General features: G+C 37.2%; 1 protein-coding gene across 3 annotated transcripts in view; it reads left to right on the top strand.

The window, feature by feature from the left end:
• Positions 1-17,511, top strand: part of Pof1b (premature ovarian failure 1B) — a 60,285-nt gene that overhangs the window by 10,781 nt on the left and 31,993 nt on the right. For all 3 annotated transcript variants that reach the window (NM_181579.1, XM_006528407.2, XM_006528406.2), the window contains exons 3-4: positions 4,463-4,537; positions 10,480-10,560. In NM_181579.1, the coding sequence (NP_853557.1) occupies positions 4,463-4,537; positions 10,480-10,560 (156 nt within the window). The remainder of the gene's footprint in view (positions 1-4,462; positions 4,538-10,479; positions 10,561-17,511) is intronic.

The following is a 17,511-nucleotide window of genomic DNA, read 5'->3' as shown; positions in this document are numbered from 1 at the left end:
AGCACTGTGATTAGAGTAAATAACTGAGAAACTTGAGCCATTTATACTTCAACTGATTTAACTCTGAAAAACACATATCTATTTTAACAGCTGAAAATGGATACATTTTTGTGAATAGTGAATTCTCTACTGGAAACCAAAGTTCTTGGCTCTGATATAGTATGTGCTAAGATGCAGAAAATTATCTTGAGTGATGTGGTGAAATTCTCTCAGAAAGCCAACTGATTTCAACCCACTTTGATTTTAAAATTGTCAATGCAGTGCCTACTTTATAAAAAGTAAATGAGGAAGAGAAGGAAGAACACTGTTACAACTTTGTAAAAAGCTAAAAACGCATTACTTGAGGCAGCACAGGACAAACAGACCTGGGTTTCATACCAGACCTAGCCTGTGTAATGATGAACACTGGTTTTACCAGACTTCTGTGTAAAGTAAGTTGAAAGCAAGGTAATGGTTATCATTTCTGGGGCAGAAGACTAGATGACTCAATAATATAGTGTATATTTTATATGAAAAAGTGGAACCATCCTGAACTATTAAGGGGATTAACTGACATAAGTGGTAAATAGAACTTTAGTGTGTTATTTGATTTAGAGCCCCGTGGCTATACTCTTCAGATATATCATGCAGTCTGCAGATAGCCTCTGTTGAATTTAGAGCAACTTAAATCTTTTAATCAGGGTTTTCTCCTCATGCAATCACTTTTAAGTATGTATAATGTTTTCAAAATTACTAAAGTTGCTTTGTAACTGGGTATGATGAAGCACACCTATCCCGCATGCTGTGACTAAAGTAGAGGGATCTTGAGCCTGGCATACATACTAAAATTCTACCATAGAAAACATAGAAAACAATAGCCAGGATATAATATAGTGGTGGAACACTTTTTCTAGCATGTACAAAGACTTCTACTTATTCTCCAAGCACTAAATATGTGTTACTTTCCTCAAGGACTAATTTGAAAGAGAGAAATAAAAATATATTTAGGCTCCTCATGTAATACCTAATCACAATTTATCTTATAAGTAGATTCTATAATTTGTAAAACTGAAAATATAATCAAGCAAGTTTAAATGTGGCAAAATATAGAGGAATTAAAAGCCTGATTTCTGGAGTCATTGCCATTGTTGTTGAATTCTAGTACCTAATAATATCTCTATAATCATCATCTATTTAAATTAGGCTGTTTTGTATAAAATGACTTATAAGTCTAATAGAGTTATACTGGTACCTTCTTTATGAAGTTGTTTTAGGTACTGAATCTCAAAGCTCTATAAAAGATGTTTGATATAGGAAACTTTTAATATTTGTTAGCACCATCATCAGCATTAGCAACATTCTTATTGTCAAAGGAAAACAAGATTGACGAGCTTAAATAATTTAAAATCAGCTTCCAAACGATGACACCATTGCACACACTAGCAAGATTTTGCTGAAAGGACCCAGATATAGCTGTCTCTTGTGAGACTATGCCGGGGCCTAGCAAACACAGAAGTGGATGCTCACAGTCAGCTATTGGATGGATCACAGGGCCCCCAATGGAGGAGCTAGAGAAAGTACCCAAGGAGCTAAAGGGATCTGAAACCTTATAGGTGGAACAACATGAACTAACCAGTACCCCGGAGTTCTTGTCTCTAGCTGTATATGTATCAAAAGATGGCCTAGTCAGCCATCACTGGAAAGAGAGGCCCATTGGACTTGCAAACTTTATATGCCCCAGTACAGGGGAACACCAGGGCCAAAAAGTGGGAGTGGGTGGGTAGGGGAGTAGGGGGGAAGGTATGGGGGACTTTTGGGATAGCATTGGAAATGTAAATGAGGAAAATACCTAATAAAAATATAAAAAAGTTATTTTCTTTTTTTTTTCCATTTTTTATTAGGTATTTAACTCATTTACATTTCCAATGCTATACCAAAAGTCCCCCATATCCACCCACCCCCACTCCCCTGCCCACCCACTCCCCCTTTTTGGCCCTGGAATTCCCCTGTACTGGGGCATATAAAGTTTGCAAGTCCAATGGGCCTCTCTTTCCAGTGATGGCCGACTAGGCCATCTTTTGATATATATGCAGCTAGAGTCAAGAGCTCCGGGGTACTGGTTAGCTCATAATGTTGTTCCACCTATAGGGTTGCAGATCCCTTTAGCTCCTTGGCTACTTTCTCTAGCTCCTCCATTGGGAGCCCTATGATCCATCCATTAGCTGACTGTGAGCATCCACTTCTGTGTTTGCTGGGCCCCGGCATAGTCTCACAAGAGACAGCTACATAAAAAGTTATTTTCTTAATACAGAACCGAAATGCAAAAAAATAAGGTAAGAATTATCTCTTTTGTTTATATAATATCAGAAATAGAACAGAGATTAAGGATTGTCTAAGCCACACTTACACAATGACTATAAGTAATTTCCCGCATGCAGAAACTGAAGCTCATGGAAGAGACATGAGATAACCAATATCACAATCTGAGTAGTACTATACCTAGGTTCCAACCCAAGGAGCCTGACTCCTAGCCCAGGCATCTTTCTACTATACCATGATAACCAAGCACCTCATCTGTGCCTTGAACTACTTATCAGGAATGAAAGGCTCTAAAAAGGACACGTGAACCAAAATATCACTGCTCATCGAATTAATGATATATATATATATATGTATAGCGAGAGAGAGTGTGTATGTATATGTATATGTATATGTATATGTATATGTATATGTATATATATCGAGGGTGTGTGTGTGTATGTGTGTGTGTGTGTGATTTATACAAAGCTAAACACTTAGAAAGTCTACTAAAAAGGAAATCCCTCTTGGTGTGACCTTAAAATTATGACATGCTTTTCTTTGATTCTTTCAAAAAAATTTTTTTCACTTCTTCTGGAACAGGAAATGGCTGTTTCCAGGATTAATAAAAGGGGATAAATATGACCTATTACATTATAGGCATGTACTCTCATGATGAAACCACTTACTTTGTATAGTTAATATGCTAGTAAAACATCTCACTAATCTTTAAAAAAAAACAGAATTATGTTCATGTAGAACAAAACAAAACAAAACAAAAAACCCCAAATCTCATTTTTTCTCCATGATCTGTGGGCCTCATCCATTAGTACATGGTTGTATTTGGAATCGTTTTTCTTTTTTTTTTTAATTTTTTTATTGGGTATTTTCCTCATTTACATTTCCAATGCTATCCCAAAAGTCCCCCATACCCTCCCCCCCCCCCACTCCCCTACCCACCCACTCCCACTTCTTGGCCCTGGCGTTCCCCTGTACTGAGGCATATAAAGTTTGCAAGACCAATGGGCCTCTCTTTCCACTGATGGCCGGCTTTCTGAAGTGAAGGATATGTGCCCATTTGCTTTATGGTCTGTAATCTTCTGCATTCATCTGAAGAGCTTTTAGCTTCTAGCAGGACATCCAGGAACCTATTTAGAGGCATCCAGAAAATACCAGATCTATAGTATTTGAAGTTAAAATAAAGAAAGGGGAAGATGGTAAAAATAGTGCCTAAGTGTTCAGAACATTCTTCAGTTTGAGCGAATGTCTTGGCTTCTGATAAACTGTCAGTGTTAACCTTGTATACCTGTAATTCTGATTTTAATTATCCCTTTCTTAGAAAGCCTTTTTTTTTTCTGTTTGTGGGAATACATCCTGGAGGCATGTCAATCCTCTAGAAATTATAGGAAGGTGTGCGAAGCTTGAGTAATACTATCAAGTCTGTGCAATCTAGTGATGGGGGAGTTGCTCAGTGGTAAGCCCATGAGTTAACATATGAGGTCTTGGGTTTGATCCCCAGTACCATGAAAAAAAAATGCTCTGTACACACTAACGAGGTAGTGCATCTTTCCTAACTTGGGGAGAAATATAAGCAAGGATAGCACAGTAATCATTTTGCCTAATCATTGTGAATACCACCTTCATTCCCTTTTGTGAATCATTTTAAAACAGCATCGCTGACTCTAGAATTAAGTTGGTAGCAGCAGATAAAGTATAATGGAGTCAACTTGAAGTAAACTAAGAGTAATAGTCAACTTTTCAAAGGTAGCTTCATCTATTAGTTTGATAATTTTTTTTTTCTTTGTTTTTTCTCTACGAAATTTTCATTTGCTCCACAGCATATATATGATACTATTGTGGTATATTTTAGCACAGTTGTCAAAGAAGGAAAAAAGAAAACTTAATAATAGAAGATGGCATTGCTATAAAAGGGCTCTAGAAATTATTTTATTATTAGGTTACTTTAAAAGTTGTCCAAGTAATTCAGTAAATGTGTCCTTTGGATAGACATCATCAGAGAAAGTCCACACACAATGTTCTTATTTGTGACTAATAAGATTATTATAAAAACAAAGGACACCTCATCCATTCAATTGAATGGGCTAGCAGTCTCAGTAACTGAAGACTTTCAAAATGCAGGGGTCAGAAACAATTTCTGAATGCTTTGTTTTGTTTTTCTCAACAGGAGCTCTATTCTCCAACTCTGAAAATATCTACTTGTGCACCAAGCACTCTCCACATAACACAAAATGCTGAACAGGTAAACAAAGTTGTGTTAACTTGGTTTTCTTCTTTTTATATAAGTCTTGTTCACATGTAGGGACAATCTTTATGTCTTTATATAACTACACCTTCACAAAATGTCAGTGCTCACAAACAAAAGAGGGTATTCTCATACATGAATATAAACTGCCCATGAGAAGTTTGTACAGCAAGTACCATAATTACATCATTTTTATATCCATCATTCTCTCATTCATACTGTTTCTAGTTGAGGTGTAGTTTAATTTTAGCTGAGAATATTCTAGTGAATGCAGATATTTTAAGGGTCCGTGGTTTGAATACCAAGAAAATACATAAATTTGGATTGACCAAGGAACTGACTTTGTGAATGATAGTACTTTAAAATTTATACTTATGAGGCAAAAAAAGTATCCTTTTTATGAGTTTATGATTTCAGTGGCACACAAGACTATTATTTCCTTTCACCTTTATGACCTAAGAATCCTAGTTATTTTATTAGGTTTTAATGTGAGTATTGTATATCCAAATGTAAGCTGTAATAATAATTACTACTGTAATATAATGTTTAGTTAATTGACATGTGTAAAAAATTAAAGTCCCGGGAAACAAAATATAAAGCATATTAAATTTTTAGTTGCATGGGAGAGGAGTATACAATTTAGGGTGTTGACAAGAGTGAAGTTTCTAGAAAACACGAGGTATTTTGTAGTTGTTAAACTCTTAATTCCTACTTTGGTTGAATAGTTTGAAGTTTATTAACCACTTCCTTTCTTCTCATATTTTAATTGAGAATCTCATACTGCATATACTGTGTTGTGACCGAATCAGCTACCTATTCCTTCCCCCTTTGCTCACAACACTTTTTCCTCCCACCTTTATGTATTTTGATCATTTTGTATAGAGTTCTCTGGGTGCTTCCTATATAAGCATGGGTGTTGGACCCTCTGCATGAGTAGTTTCTTAGCAGCCACATCCCTGACAAAAACTTACTCTTCATCCCTAAGCATTCATCAGTTCCCAGTAGCTACTTAGATAGGGGCAGGACTTCATGAACCCTTCTTCCAACCATGTTGGTGTTGTGGCTTGTTTGATCTTGGACAGATATTATACATGCAGTCAAAGCCACTGTGAATTCATGTGTTCAATGATTTTGTCATGTCCAGCAAATAATGCTTTGCTGCAGATATCCATGATTTCTGGCTCTTACAGTCTTCCCACACTTCCTTCTTGAGGAATCCATGAGCCTTACTTTATTAAGTTATACATATATTTGATCATTCTACGAATTTACAAAACTTTTCTCTTGATGTATAACAACTCTTATATTAACAATGTTGACTTTTTCCATTAAAAGTTTACAAATGACTTTATTCTAGTGTTTTCTCTTTTTCTTTTCTTTTTTTTCTCGATAAATTTCTGAGACAAAGTCTTAGTATGTACATCAGGCTAATCTGGAAATCTAGATTCTCTTGCTTCAGCCTCCTAAGTACTATAATTACAGGCCTGCATCACCACATACAGATTTTTTTGTTTCTTTTAATGTCTATGGCTCTCTATCTCCAACCCAAGGAATATTTAAAGGTGTATGCTACTATGCCCAGATACAGCTAAAATTTTAATTGGCTCCCTTCAAGTAATATTTTGTTCTAACCCTATGGTCATGCATCCAAAAAGAAAAAAAAAACACCAAATACTTAAAAAAATATCACCAAGTGCAGTTTAAAAAGTATGGAGAGGCACTTAGTCACCAAGCTGCTGCTGTTGCTTTTGGAGTTACTCTTGGTCACACTGTGTGGTTTCCAATGTGCCTGATGTTGCCACATCAGATAGCCTTAGCTGAAGAATAGCCTTATTCCAAAAGTGACTCCACATCAGCAAAGGCTTTCACTCTCCCCAAAGAAGCACCAGAAGACCATTTGACCACTGAGCAGGCACCATCATCTCTTCCCCAGAAAGCAAACCAGACAAGAGACTGGGCATTCTCCTTGATCTATGAAACTTCCTAGATTTTCAAAAAGCTGATATCAATGGGAAGAATGCAACCACCCGAGTCATTGTAGAGGTTGTCCTTCCTTGAAAGACTTTAAATATCCCTATCTGGAGCTTAAGATAGCCAGTCTCATTCTTTGATTTGCTGTGGGAGTCTCTACAAACACCACAGCCAGCAGGATGTCCCTGTGAGGCAAAAAGAAAGTCTGATTAAACAGGACTCAGTAGCTGGTTAAGGTTCAAACTTTGAAAATCTGACACTGGATGGTTTATTTTAGGCATATTTAAGCACAGCACAGCTTGGAAAATATTTTCTGATGATAATTAAACCCAAGCCCATGTGTACAGCAAAGCTTAAAACATGATTACATTGAAACTCTTGTAAAACACAAGTGACGTCTTCCATAAAGATGGGTTCTATAAATTAACTAAGGAAGAAGGCTCAAGGTAAACAATGCTCATGATAAGGGGCTCTGGGAAGATAGCACCATAGATTGACTGAGATAAACATAAGTCTGTGAGAGCCAGTGTTGCCTGGCTATACAGATAGAGCAGATGTCGCCAGGCTATTAACCACATCCGTTCCCAGCCTTCTGGCCTAAAAAAGATTATACATCTCTCCTTTTGAAAAGATAACTCTTTATGTTTAACTGTTTGACATTCCTTCTGGTTCCTCTAGTGCTTATCTATGGGCACAAGTACCTACGTGCTTCCTACGACTTACAACACTGCTGGCAGAAACCCTTTTGTTGGTGAGGGAAAACAGTGGGGGCTGGGACTATAAGGAGGAATGATAATGGTTTACGTGCCATATATTAGAGTTACTTGCCTGTTGCTATGATAAATCACTATAACCAAAAGTGACTGAGAGAAGTGTCTTAATTAATATTACTATTGCTGTGATAAAACACCATGACCAAAAATAATGTGGGGGTGGGGGGAAAGGGCTTATTTGACTTGTGCTTTCCCATCACTGTTCATCATCAAAGGAAGTTCAGGCTGGGAATTCAAACAGGGCAGGAAGCTGGAAGCAGGAGCTGATGCAGAAACCAAACTGTGGAGGAATGCTGTTTACTCTCTGCACTGGCTTGCTGAGCCTGCTTTCTTAAATAACTCAGGACCACCAGCCCAAGCATGGCCCCACATCAGTCACTAATTAAGAACATGCCCTACAGGCTGATGTTATAGATGAATTTGAGTCTTCTTTCTCTCTAATGACTCTAACTTGTACCAAGTTGACATAAAACTAGCCAGCACAACTGACCACTTGTCAATGTGACACACAAATAACTTACTGTTAAGCCACAACCTTCTTTGTCCTGTCCATCCCCAAGGTCGGACATGAATATTGATACTTCAGTACAAAACATTTTGCAAACTTAAAGTCTCACGCAGCCTTGAAAAATTCAAACCCTTAAATATTCAATTTCTTTAAAATACCCGATCTCTTTTAAAAATCAAAAGTCTATTAACATCAAATGTCTCTCAATTGTGAGGGCCTATAAAATAATAACTATGTAAAATAGTTCCTCACTTCAAAAGTGAATAACCAGGGCATAATCACTATCTGAAAAATGCAAAAACACTCTCCAAATATAAATAAATTCGTCTTCGATGTCTGGGATCCACATATGAACTTCGGGGCTCCTCCAAAGGGCTTAGGTCACTTCTCCGGCTCCACTGTCTGCCCCACACACAGCTTATCTTCTAGGTTCCAGTTGACTCAACACCAACTCCATTGCTGCTGGGGTTCTTGGTGGTTATTCCATAGCACTGGCATCTCTAAAATGTTGGGGTCTCTTGCTGCAACTGGGCAGCACTTTCACCAATAGCTTCTCCCAGGCTCCTTTTATGTTGCCAAGCCTCAACTTCTCTTCATGATCCCTGAAATTCTATGGCTTTAACTGCTTCTAAGGTTGCACCTTCATCAATGGACACTCCTGACTTCTCACAGTGCCAAACCTCAGCTGTTTTCTGTGATTCCCTTCATGCCTTCAAAACTAGTACCACCTGGGAAACTCTTACACCATGCTGTTAACCGAGGCCACATCTAAAACACAGCTTCTGTGCGCTAACTCTTAGGAAACACTTCCTAGAAGGCTTCACGTCAATGATACTGTCTTTCCTTGAGCACAACTGATTCTTCAGCCCCAGCTGATCAGCATCTATTGTCACAGAGAAGTAAAGGTTTTACTATAGTGGTTCTGGTCTCTTGTTCAGTCACAGTTGATTAGTCAGCTTCAGCTGACCAGATACCGCAGATCCTTCACACATGTGACCTGATAGAAGCTCTACTTTTCTCTGAAGCCAGGCCTTCATCATATGCACTGCTCTCAACATTCTTAGCGTTCAAGCTCTGGCAGAAGAGCTCACTAAGCTCTCAAAATCCAATGACTTTTCTAGCCTAAAGTTCCAAAGTCCTTCCTTCCACAGTCCTCCTCAAAACAACACAGTCAGTCCTTTTTCAGTAATACTCCACTATCCTCGTACCATTTTCTGGTTTTGTTAGGGTTAGAATTGCTGTGATAAAACACCATGACCAAAAGGAATGGATTTATTTAGTTTACACTTTCACATCGCTGTTTATCATTGAAGGAAGTCCGAACAAGGACTCAAACAGGACAGGAACCTGGAGGCAGGAGCTGATGCAGAAGCCATGGAAAAGTGTTGCTTACTGGCTTGCCCCATGGATTGCTAAGCTTGCTTTCTTATTGAACTCAGGACCACCGGCCTAGGGGTGGTGGTCCTATCTATAATATATTGGGCCCTTGCACATCAATCACTAATTAAGAAAATGTCCTAATGACTTACCTGAATAGTGATCTTAAGGAGACATTTTCTCAATTCAAGTTCCTTTCTACCTTGTGTCAAGTTGACAAAACTGGGCAGCACAGGAAGAAAGAGTTCATTTGGCCTACAGTTCCAGAGGATGAGTTCATAATGGTAAGAGAGCCAGGACAGCAAGTGGCTGAAGCAGGAACCTGAGAGATCACATCTTAACAACAAACATGTAATAAAGAATATCGTGGAAGTACAGTGAGGTTATAAACCTTCAAAACCCATCTTCACTAAAGTACTTCCTGAAGGAAGATTATTCCACCTAAAGATTTCATCATCTATCCAAATAGTACCATCATTTGACCACAAAGTTTTCAAATAACTGAGTCCATAGGAGAAATTTCTCATTTAAATCACCAATCAACCACTCCCCAAGATTGAGCCATCTACAGTCAGGACAACAGATTTTTGAAAGCAAAGAGCAGCAAGAATATGAAGAGTGAATGCAGTTTCTGGTCTGTCTGTAGTATCACCTGCAATAATTGCAACCAAAAACATCTTAAGTCTGGTGTGCCATGAAAATATTTCAGTGAAATCTAGAACTTTCATGATCCTACCTGTCCATGAGTTGAAGGCATTTTCAAAGGGAATGGATCCCCAAAGTGTTAGATTTGGGGAGCTATGAACCTTTTGGAAAAGGATACAGCTGTGAGTGATGGATGACTTGAAAAATGAAATCCTTAAAGAAGTAAGCATATAAGGTAATCAATGAGCCTCCAGTTGCCCCTGCTCCTTTCCAAGCAAGTAGCCAGTAAAGTATTTACTGAGTCATTGGGTCTAGAGAATTATTCAATCTTAAAGACAAATAAACTCTCAGATCTTCTAGAGTTTTTACTTACCAAACTTTAATAAAAATGAATATGTAATGAAACCATAACAAATTGTGAAAAGTATGGTAAAAATAGAAATTAGTAAATGCAATTACTTACAATAGAGCTGAGCAACTGCAGCTTTGCAAAAGTACTTTCAACACTAACATTAAATAAAGTATAAAGTCATATATCATTGTTCATAAAAGGGACTGTATAATGTTCACTATGAAAAATGTTCCTTATTTTTATTTTTGATAGATCCAAGACACCAAATAATGATAAGTTTATATAGTTATATGGATTTAATTTTTCTTCACAGGAACTCCATTCTCCAACAGTGAAAGTTACTACATATCCACAAACCACCATTAGGAGATACATAGTACAAAACCCTGAACAGGTAAGGGACCATATGATCTCTTTTTCTAGTGCATAAGTTATCAGATCCTTGAACACTGATTGATGGCTGATCTTCCAGTTAGAAAGTGCACCTCTAACCATTAATATAAAACTCTATTTTTAATTCCAAGTAGCCATACACCCATACAGTCTGACAAAGAGACCAAAAGTTCCAAGCAGCTTGGCTGTTAGAATACTTTCATTTCTATAACCCCACCTGAGCACTATAAGGGACCTTTGTGTACTTTGAAGCAGAGCAAAAAGGGACAAAGGTCTTCACGGGCTTCCCATAAAATCTACCAACCATCACATCAGGAGTTGGAAGATTCAGTTTATTTGAATTTACCTTTCAGATGTGGACTAGAAAGAAGAAAATTAAAAAGTAAAAGTTCAAAAATGTTTCATGTGCTTGTAGCCTGCGAGGCATGAATTACGTACCTAGAAATAAGCTTGTTAAAATTTTACATTATTTTATTTTTACTAAAATAAACAAGCACATGTTTTACAGACTATATATTTTTCTCTGTCTAATTTCAGAAGAATATTAAGACAACATTTTCGATAATAACAAACTTTTCTGAAGGCACACACATACATGTGCATGCACACGTGTATCTATAGTGGCAACACAATGAGCTTGTTTTTTGTTGTTTGTTTTAGGGAATCAGTCTCTCAAAAGGAACACTGTGGTATGGATAGAGATATGACATTTTTTTCCTTTACACTTTATTTCTCCATTATAACAAGAAACAATCTTTCTCCTGAAAGATTATGTATTTCAGCTGCAGAAAGAAAACTGTTAATCCAGAGTCTTTCTCATTCGCCACTAATCTAGGTGGTGTGGAGCATATACTTATACTACTACCTTTTTCCACCTCTTATTTTTTAATTTACTCATTAAAATCATGTTCTCAGGTCTCCTTAGGTAAGGAAGCTGCTGGTTGTGTATGCATGTCTGTGTGGATTTGTGTACACAGAGGATCTGAGTAAGGGGATGATTGCTTTGGATATTTGCTTGAGTTTTCATAAATTTGTGTAAACATTGAAAGAGGATGTGATTATAGCTAAAGCAGTTGCCTGCTCCTTCTTTTGCATAATCAAATATTTAAGCAGCAAGTATGAAAACAGGGGCAAGGTGGCTGGACAAGGGGCAGTGAAGAGAACCTTAGTAGGGGACGGATATTTCCCTACCTTTGTCCTTCTGCTGTGCCCCTTCTCAATATAATATGTGATGGGAGTTGAATGCATTCTACCTGGATACACATATACAATTGGTTTCTTACAAAGGCAGCATTTCTTGTATGTTCTGTATTTACATACACCTCATCTTCTGCTTTCTTACCCATATAGTTGTCCTTATATTTACACAGGTATAAATCCTTGTATATGTGTGTTTATGTGTATCCATGTATGCAAGTTAACATCAGGTGTCTTCTTTAACCACTCTTTGCCTGATTTTTTGAGACAAAGTTTCTCACTGAACCTGGAGCTCATGTTTAAGACTAACCTGTCAGGCCAGTGAGCTCTGGAGCTGGCCTGGTCAGTGAGCTCTGGGCATCTATTTGTTTTTACTTCCTCAGAGCTAAGATTACAGATCTGATAACAGGGCCAGATTTTTAGTGAATGCCAGGCATCCATACTCTGGTTTTTATGTTTACACAATAAGTGCTTTATCAACTGAGCCATCTCCCCAGCCTGGAACTCACATTCTTTAAAACATATTTTCTTTAGTCTTGAGAACACTTAAATTGTTAAGTGCTTCAGGAACACGGAGCTACAAAGTGACAATGTAGAGAGATTTGAATACTGCAGAATAAGAAGTAGCAAATTAAGGACAACACACAATGGACCTTAAATGATCACCAGATAAATTATGTAGCTACAAATTTGCTTATACATGTTGTTTACAAAGGCAGCAAAATTAGAAGTATGTGTATAAGTAAGGACATGTTAATAACACTGGGCTTGCTTCTCTAAGAATTCATTATCTCGGGCTATTTTGAACTACAAACATTTTCTCAGGAAGATCTAACAGAAGAATGAAGAAAAATACTCCTTTAAAGATTCAAACTCTGTCCTTTATTGAGCAATAAAACAAATTTCAAGCCACATGCTTTGTAAACAAAAATAACCTAACTGGTTTTGCAAAATAACTTTAACACTATATATATATATATATATATATATATATATATATATATTCCTAATTTTAAGTGTATTTCTTTTGTATTGTGTACTTTTAAATGTCTCATGCAGAAGACTTAGTTTAATTGCAATGTTTACAGTAAGTTGAAGCTCTTAAATTGTAACCTCATCCTCTTTCACTTCCTAGCTTTGCTAAGCTTTACTTCTCCTTGGAATTATACTGATCTTGAGCCACTTCTCTAATTATGATTCCTTCTATCTCTATTCAGGCTTTTCATTTGAAGTTATTCCTAATTTTCTTTATTCTCGATTTGTCTTTGTACTACAAAGATTTATGAATGCTGATTTACTTTTTATTCAAAAAAATGAAGAAAACACACTCATTTCATTAGGGGGATGAAATCCAGCTGATATTTATCAATTTCATTAAGTTTCTCATTGTAATGCTCCTGATGTGGAGAAAATACTCTATAGCAGCGGTTCTCAACCTTCCTACTGCTGTGACCTTTAATACAGTTCTGGGTACTCATATGTGGGTTTATCTGCATGTGGACAAAGCCTCCTCGAGATGAATGGAGGAGCAGTGTCTCTGTTTCCAAGACCATTGGAAGTATGTGTTTTCTGATATTCTTAGGTAACCCCTGTACAGGTCTACAGTAGTAATTTGGGGGGGGGGGGTTGCTACACCTCTTTTTAGTCATACCTCCCAAATAAAAAATACAGAAACCTGGTATTTTTAATAGCATACTGCAAGCCTAAACTGGGCAGATTCTGAGCTATTCTAACCTACATTCCAGCCATAGCCTCCGTGAAACTTGCCAACTGAGTTTTGCTCTGTTCCATGTGTGTCCTCAGAGTGAGCTTCTCTCATGCCAAACTTCTTCTCCTGGTCCGTACCTGAGACTGCCTACTGGATCTAAAGTTCTACCTTCCTCTCTCCCCTTCCCAGTCACAGGCTGTAGCTTTTGTTTTTTTTTTTTTTTGAAACCCAATCAGAGATTATTGGGGAGCACTTTTTACAGCACATTAGTCAATACAATGTCCATGTCTAGACTGTAACCTGATCTTGGGCTACAGAACTAAGCATCTGAATACACATAAGACCAACCCCAGCAGGGGTCACAATCCACAGGTTTCAAGCCACTGCTTTAGAGCCTTAAAATAGGAATAAGGAAATAAGGCATGTTTCCTAAACCAAAGATGCTTACATTTTTTTAGAGTGTGAAGTAAAGGTATGGCGATATTTAGCTGTGAAAATTACATGGTAAAATACATGGTTGGGTGGATGACAGTCACTAGTAGAGAAATGCAAAGTGTCTTAGTTTTCTGTTGTAGTGACAAAATACCTTGACCTAGGTGATATATAAAAGAAAACATTTACTTGGGGGATTTCATATAGTTTCAGAGGGTGAGTCCATGACCAACAACATGGCAGGAGGCATGGGAGCAGGCAGGCAGTCATGGTGCTGGAGCAGTAACTGAAAGCTTATAACTGGGTGGGCTCTCACCCTGCGGGTATCACTGCTTTTATTGTATTGCTCCATATCTCTCATCACAAACTAAGGCTCCAAAACTACATTTTCTAGTGCTCTTTCTCTCTCCCTCTCTCTCTCTCTCTCTCTCTCTCTCTCTCTCACCCTTTCTCTTTCTCACTTTAGGTCTGCACAGGAGAGATCGTTCATAACCACATGACATAGTCAGTACTAGGCTGTACCAAAATCTTCTCTGCCAACTAAACTAGTCTGAAACACTTCAGTTAGCCTCAGGCTCACTCTTAGCACAAAGGCAAAAAGCAGCCACATTCATTGCTAAAATATGCCAAGAATAACTCTTTGCCTAGTTCTTAATACTGGTCACCTCTGAAACCAGTTGATCTGGGCCTCCACAGTCTGAATTGCTCTGAACCCTATTGTTTCCAGCATCCTACTGGGATGGATTATTAAGCTCCACTTAAAGAATTCAACTGCTTTTCCAGTCCAAAGTCTCAAAGTTTTCCACTTTCCTCCCAAAACAACAGACAAAAATAAATTAATAAATAACTAAATAAACACAACAGATTCCATAGTTAGGTATGTCACAGCAATAGCCTACTTCTGGTACCAACTCCTGTTTTAGTTACTTTTCTATTGTCATGATAAGAAATTATTACCAAGGCGATGGTAAAAGAATGAGATTAGTTTGGTGGCATACAGTTCCAGAGGGTGAGTCCAGAGCCATCAAGGCAGGAAGCTTGGCAACAGACAAGCAGTTATGGCAGTAGAACAAGAGCTGAGAATTTATAACTTATCCACAAGCACTAGGCAGAGAAGGAGGGAGGGGAGAGGAAGAGAGAGAGGGAGAAGAAGGGAGAGGAGGAGAGAAGGAGAGGAACAAGGACAGAGACAGGGAGAAGACAGAGAGCTAACAGGGAATAGTGTGGCCCATCCACAGTGACATACCTCCTCTAATAAGGTCACATCTCTTAATCTTTCTCAAATAGTACCAGTAATGGGGACCAAGTATTAAAACATATGAACCTAGGGGACATTCACATTAAAACCACCACACGGCTATTTGACTAGAGATAGCACATTTGCTGTGTGTGGGAAATCAAGGAAAGATTTGTTTTGACATATAGTGTATTAGTACAATTTACATGATGTTAGAATCATTACACTTATAAGGAAATTTTAAATTCAAATATGTGGTTCTTTGTTCAGGTTTTCACAAATTCTTTTCTTTTCTGACAGCTAATTTGGGAATAGTTTTAACAAGATTTAAAACTTACTGGCTAAGGAGGTTGGGGTTATGGTGGCCTGCAAGAAAAGATTAAGAAGAGTTGTGAAATAGGTTTATTAAAGGGAAATACTGTAAGGTTTGCTTGAGCTAGTAGGATCTGAGGTACATAATAGAGAGAGTACTAGTAGATATTTAAAATGACATTACTAAAGGTCACATTTTAGATAGAAGTAAGAGGGTTGGTATCTAAATTTTATCACCAAGGATAAAGGCAGGAGTCGGATTGCTGTGAGGTAATGGAGAAGGTTAAGGAAAATATCTATTTCAAGTCAACAGAAAGACAGACCCACTGCAAGAAAATGTCTTCTGAGAGAAGGTTCTAAAAACAGAAAGAAATAGAGCAAAGAGAGGAAAGTATTGACTAACCATATGAAATTAACACAAAGCCAAAGAGAATAGGGATGAGAGAGCTTTGACTGTTAAGAAAGTGACAGTGGTATTTAAAACAACAGTTTAAATATGCTTGTGGGGGCAAAATCCAGATACAGGAAGTTGATGGGTAGACTTCTCAAAAGGAAGCAGAGGAAATAAGTGGGGGATGCATTTCTGAAAAGGATAGTGGTAAAAGGCAAGAAGGGAGGTATCACTGGAGGAGAAAACTGGATCTTAAGGAGCCTGGAAGATTTGTAGATAGAATGAATCAGTAATGGAGAAGGAAAGAGACAAATGAGATAAGATTCTGAAGGAGAAAACGGGGTAAAATTTCAAACACGCATAGAAAATAAAGGTATGAATTCCTCTTTGAAGAGCTGGAAGGAACGGAAACCAAAAAATATTTTTTGCAGTGTGGAGAAAGGTAGTGAGATCTGGAAGGAAAAGGACTGGGTGAGCAAGAGGTCAGAGGCTGTGGAAAATACAAGGCTTTAGAACCACAGTGGTGGAACTTGATTAATCCATGTGTGCTCATACAGCTTGGAGGTGATGCTTGAAACGGAATAACTTGAACTTGTAATCAACAAATTTTTATTTTGGTTTCAAAAAATGTTTCTCTATTATAGCTTTGCAGCCTGGGAACATTGCAATAGATGCTGGGAATTATATACTTTGTTAAATGTGAGAACTACTGCCAGAGGTTTTCAAAGTAACAATTAAAGTTATAACATCAACCGTTTGGAAAACACCTGCTAATTTTTAGGGTGGATTTGGCAGCGAATCAAATGTAGAGACTGAAGAAAAGAAGATACTGAAGCAGTAAAACTGTTGAGCTCCCCACACACTAAGAACTCTCAAATGCTTCGTTAAAGTTAATAAGCTGATTTGTTTTTCAACAGTAATTATTCATATGAATATTTTTACCTTCTTATAAATTTGGTAAAGTAATAGTCTAAATTTAAATTCGTTTTTATTGTCATGTTGTCTTGAAAAACACTTGTAATAGACAGATTAAAAATGAATTGCATTTCACACAGAAGAAAATCTTTTATTTTCATAAATTCATTTTTATTTTTTAGAAAATTCTAAATCATCAAGATCAGAGTAACTACCATCCCCTTTCATTCAATAATCTGTTCATCTACTATGGAATTAGGGCCAATAATTTCTTTGCCTTCAAAACAGTCTGTATTGTATAATTTAAATTGATAGCCTAGAAATATTATAAGTTTTCCAGAAAGCATTTTTAATATATTACATATTATGATAGTACATATTAAAAAATGTACAAAATTAATGGTACTTTAAATTTTTTTGCTTGATCCAGGATACCATGTATACTATTCTTGTGTGTGATAAGCACACTGAGGTTCAGAGAAGGTTAATTCCTTACATGAATCCACTGCATATAGATGGAGAAAGACTTGCATCTTTTGTTTCACGACACCATACCTTCCTTTTATACTTGACCTGTTTCCACTGATTATTTGAAGTCAGATTCAATGTATTCATAGCAGCTAAAATCCAATCTACTTTGTAGTTCTTATACACTGATGTTTCAAGTATGTTTGTGTTCAGTTTCTTACGAACTTGCTGGAATTTTCTCTCTCTGGTTTTTATGGTATTTTTCTGTCTTGATTCTAAAATTTTGAAAGAC

The sequence above is a fragment of the Mus musculus genome, chromosome X (genome assembly GCF_000001635.26).
Source record: "Mus musculus strain C57BL/6J chromosome X, GRCm38.p6 C57BL/6J".
In the NCBI taxonomy this organism is placed as follows: Eukaryota; Metazoa; Chordata; class Mammalia; order Rodentia; family Muridae; genus Mus; species Mus musculus.
This window is presented reverse-complemented; position numbering and strand designations above follow the sequence as displayed.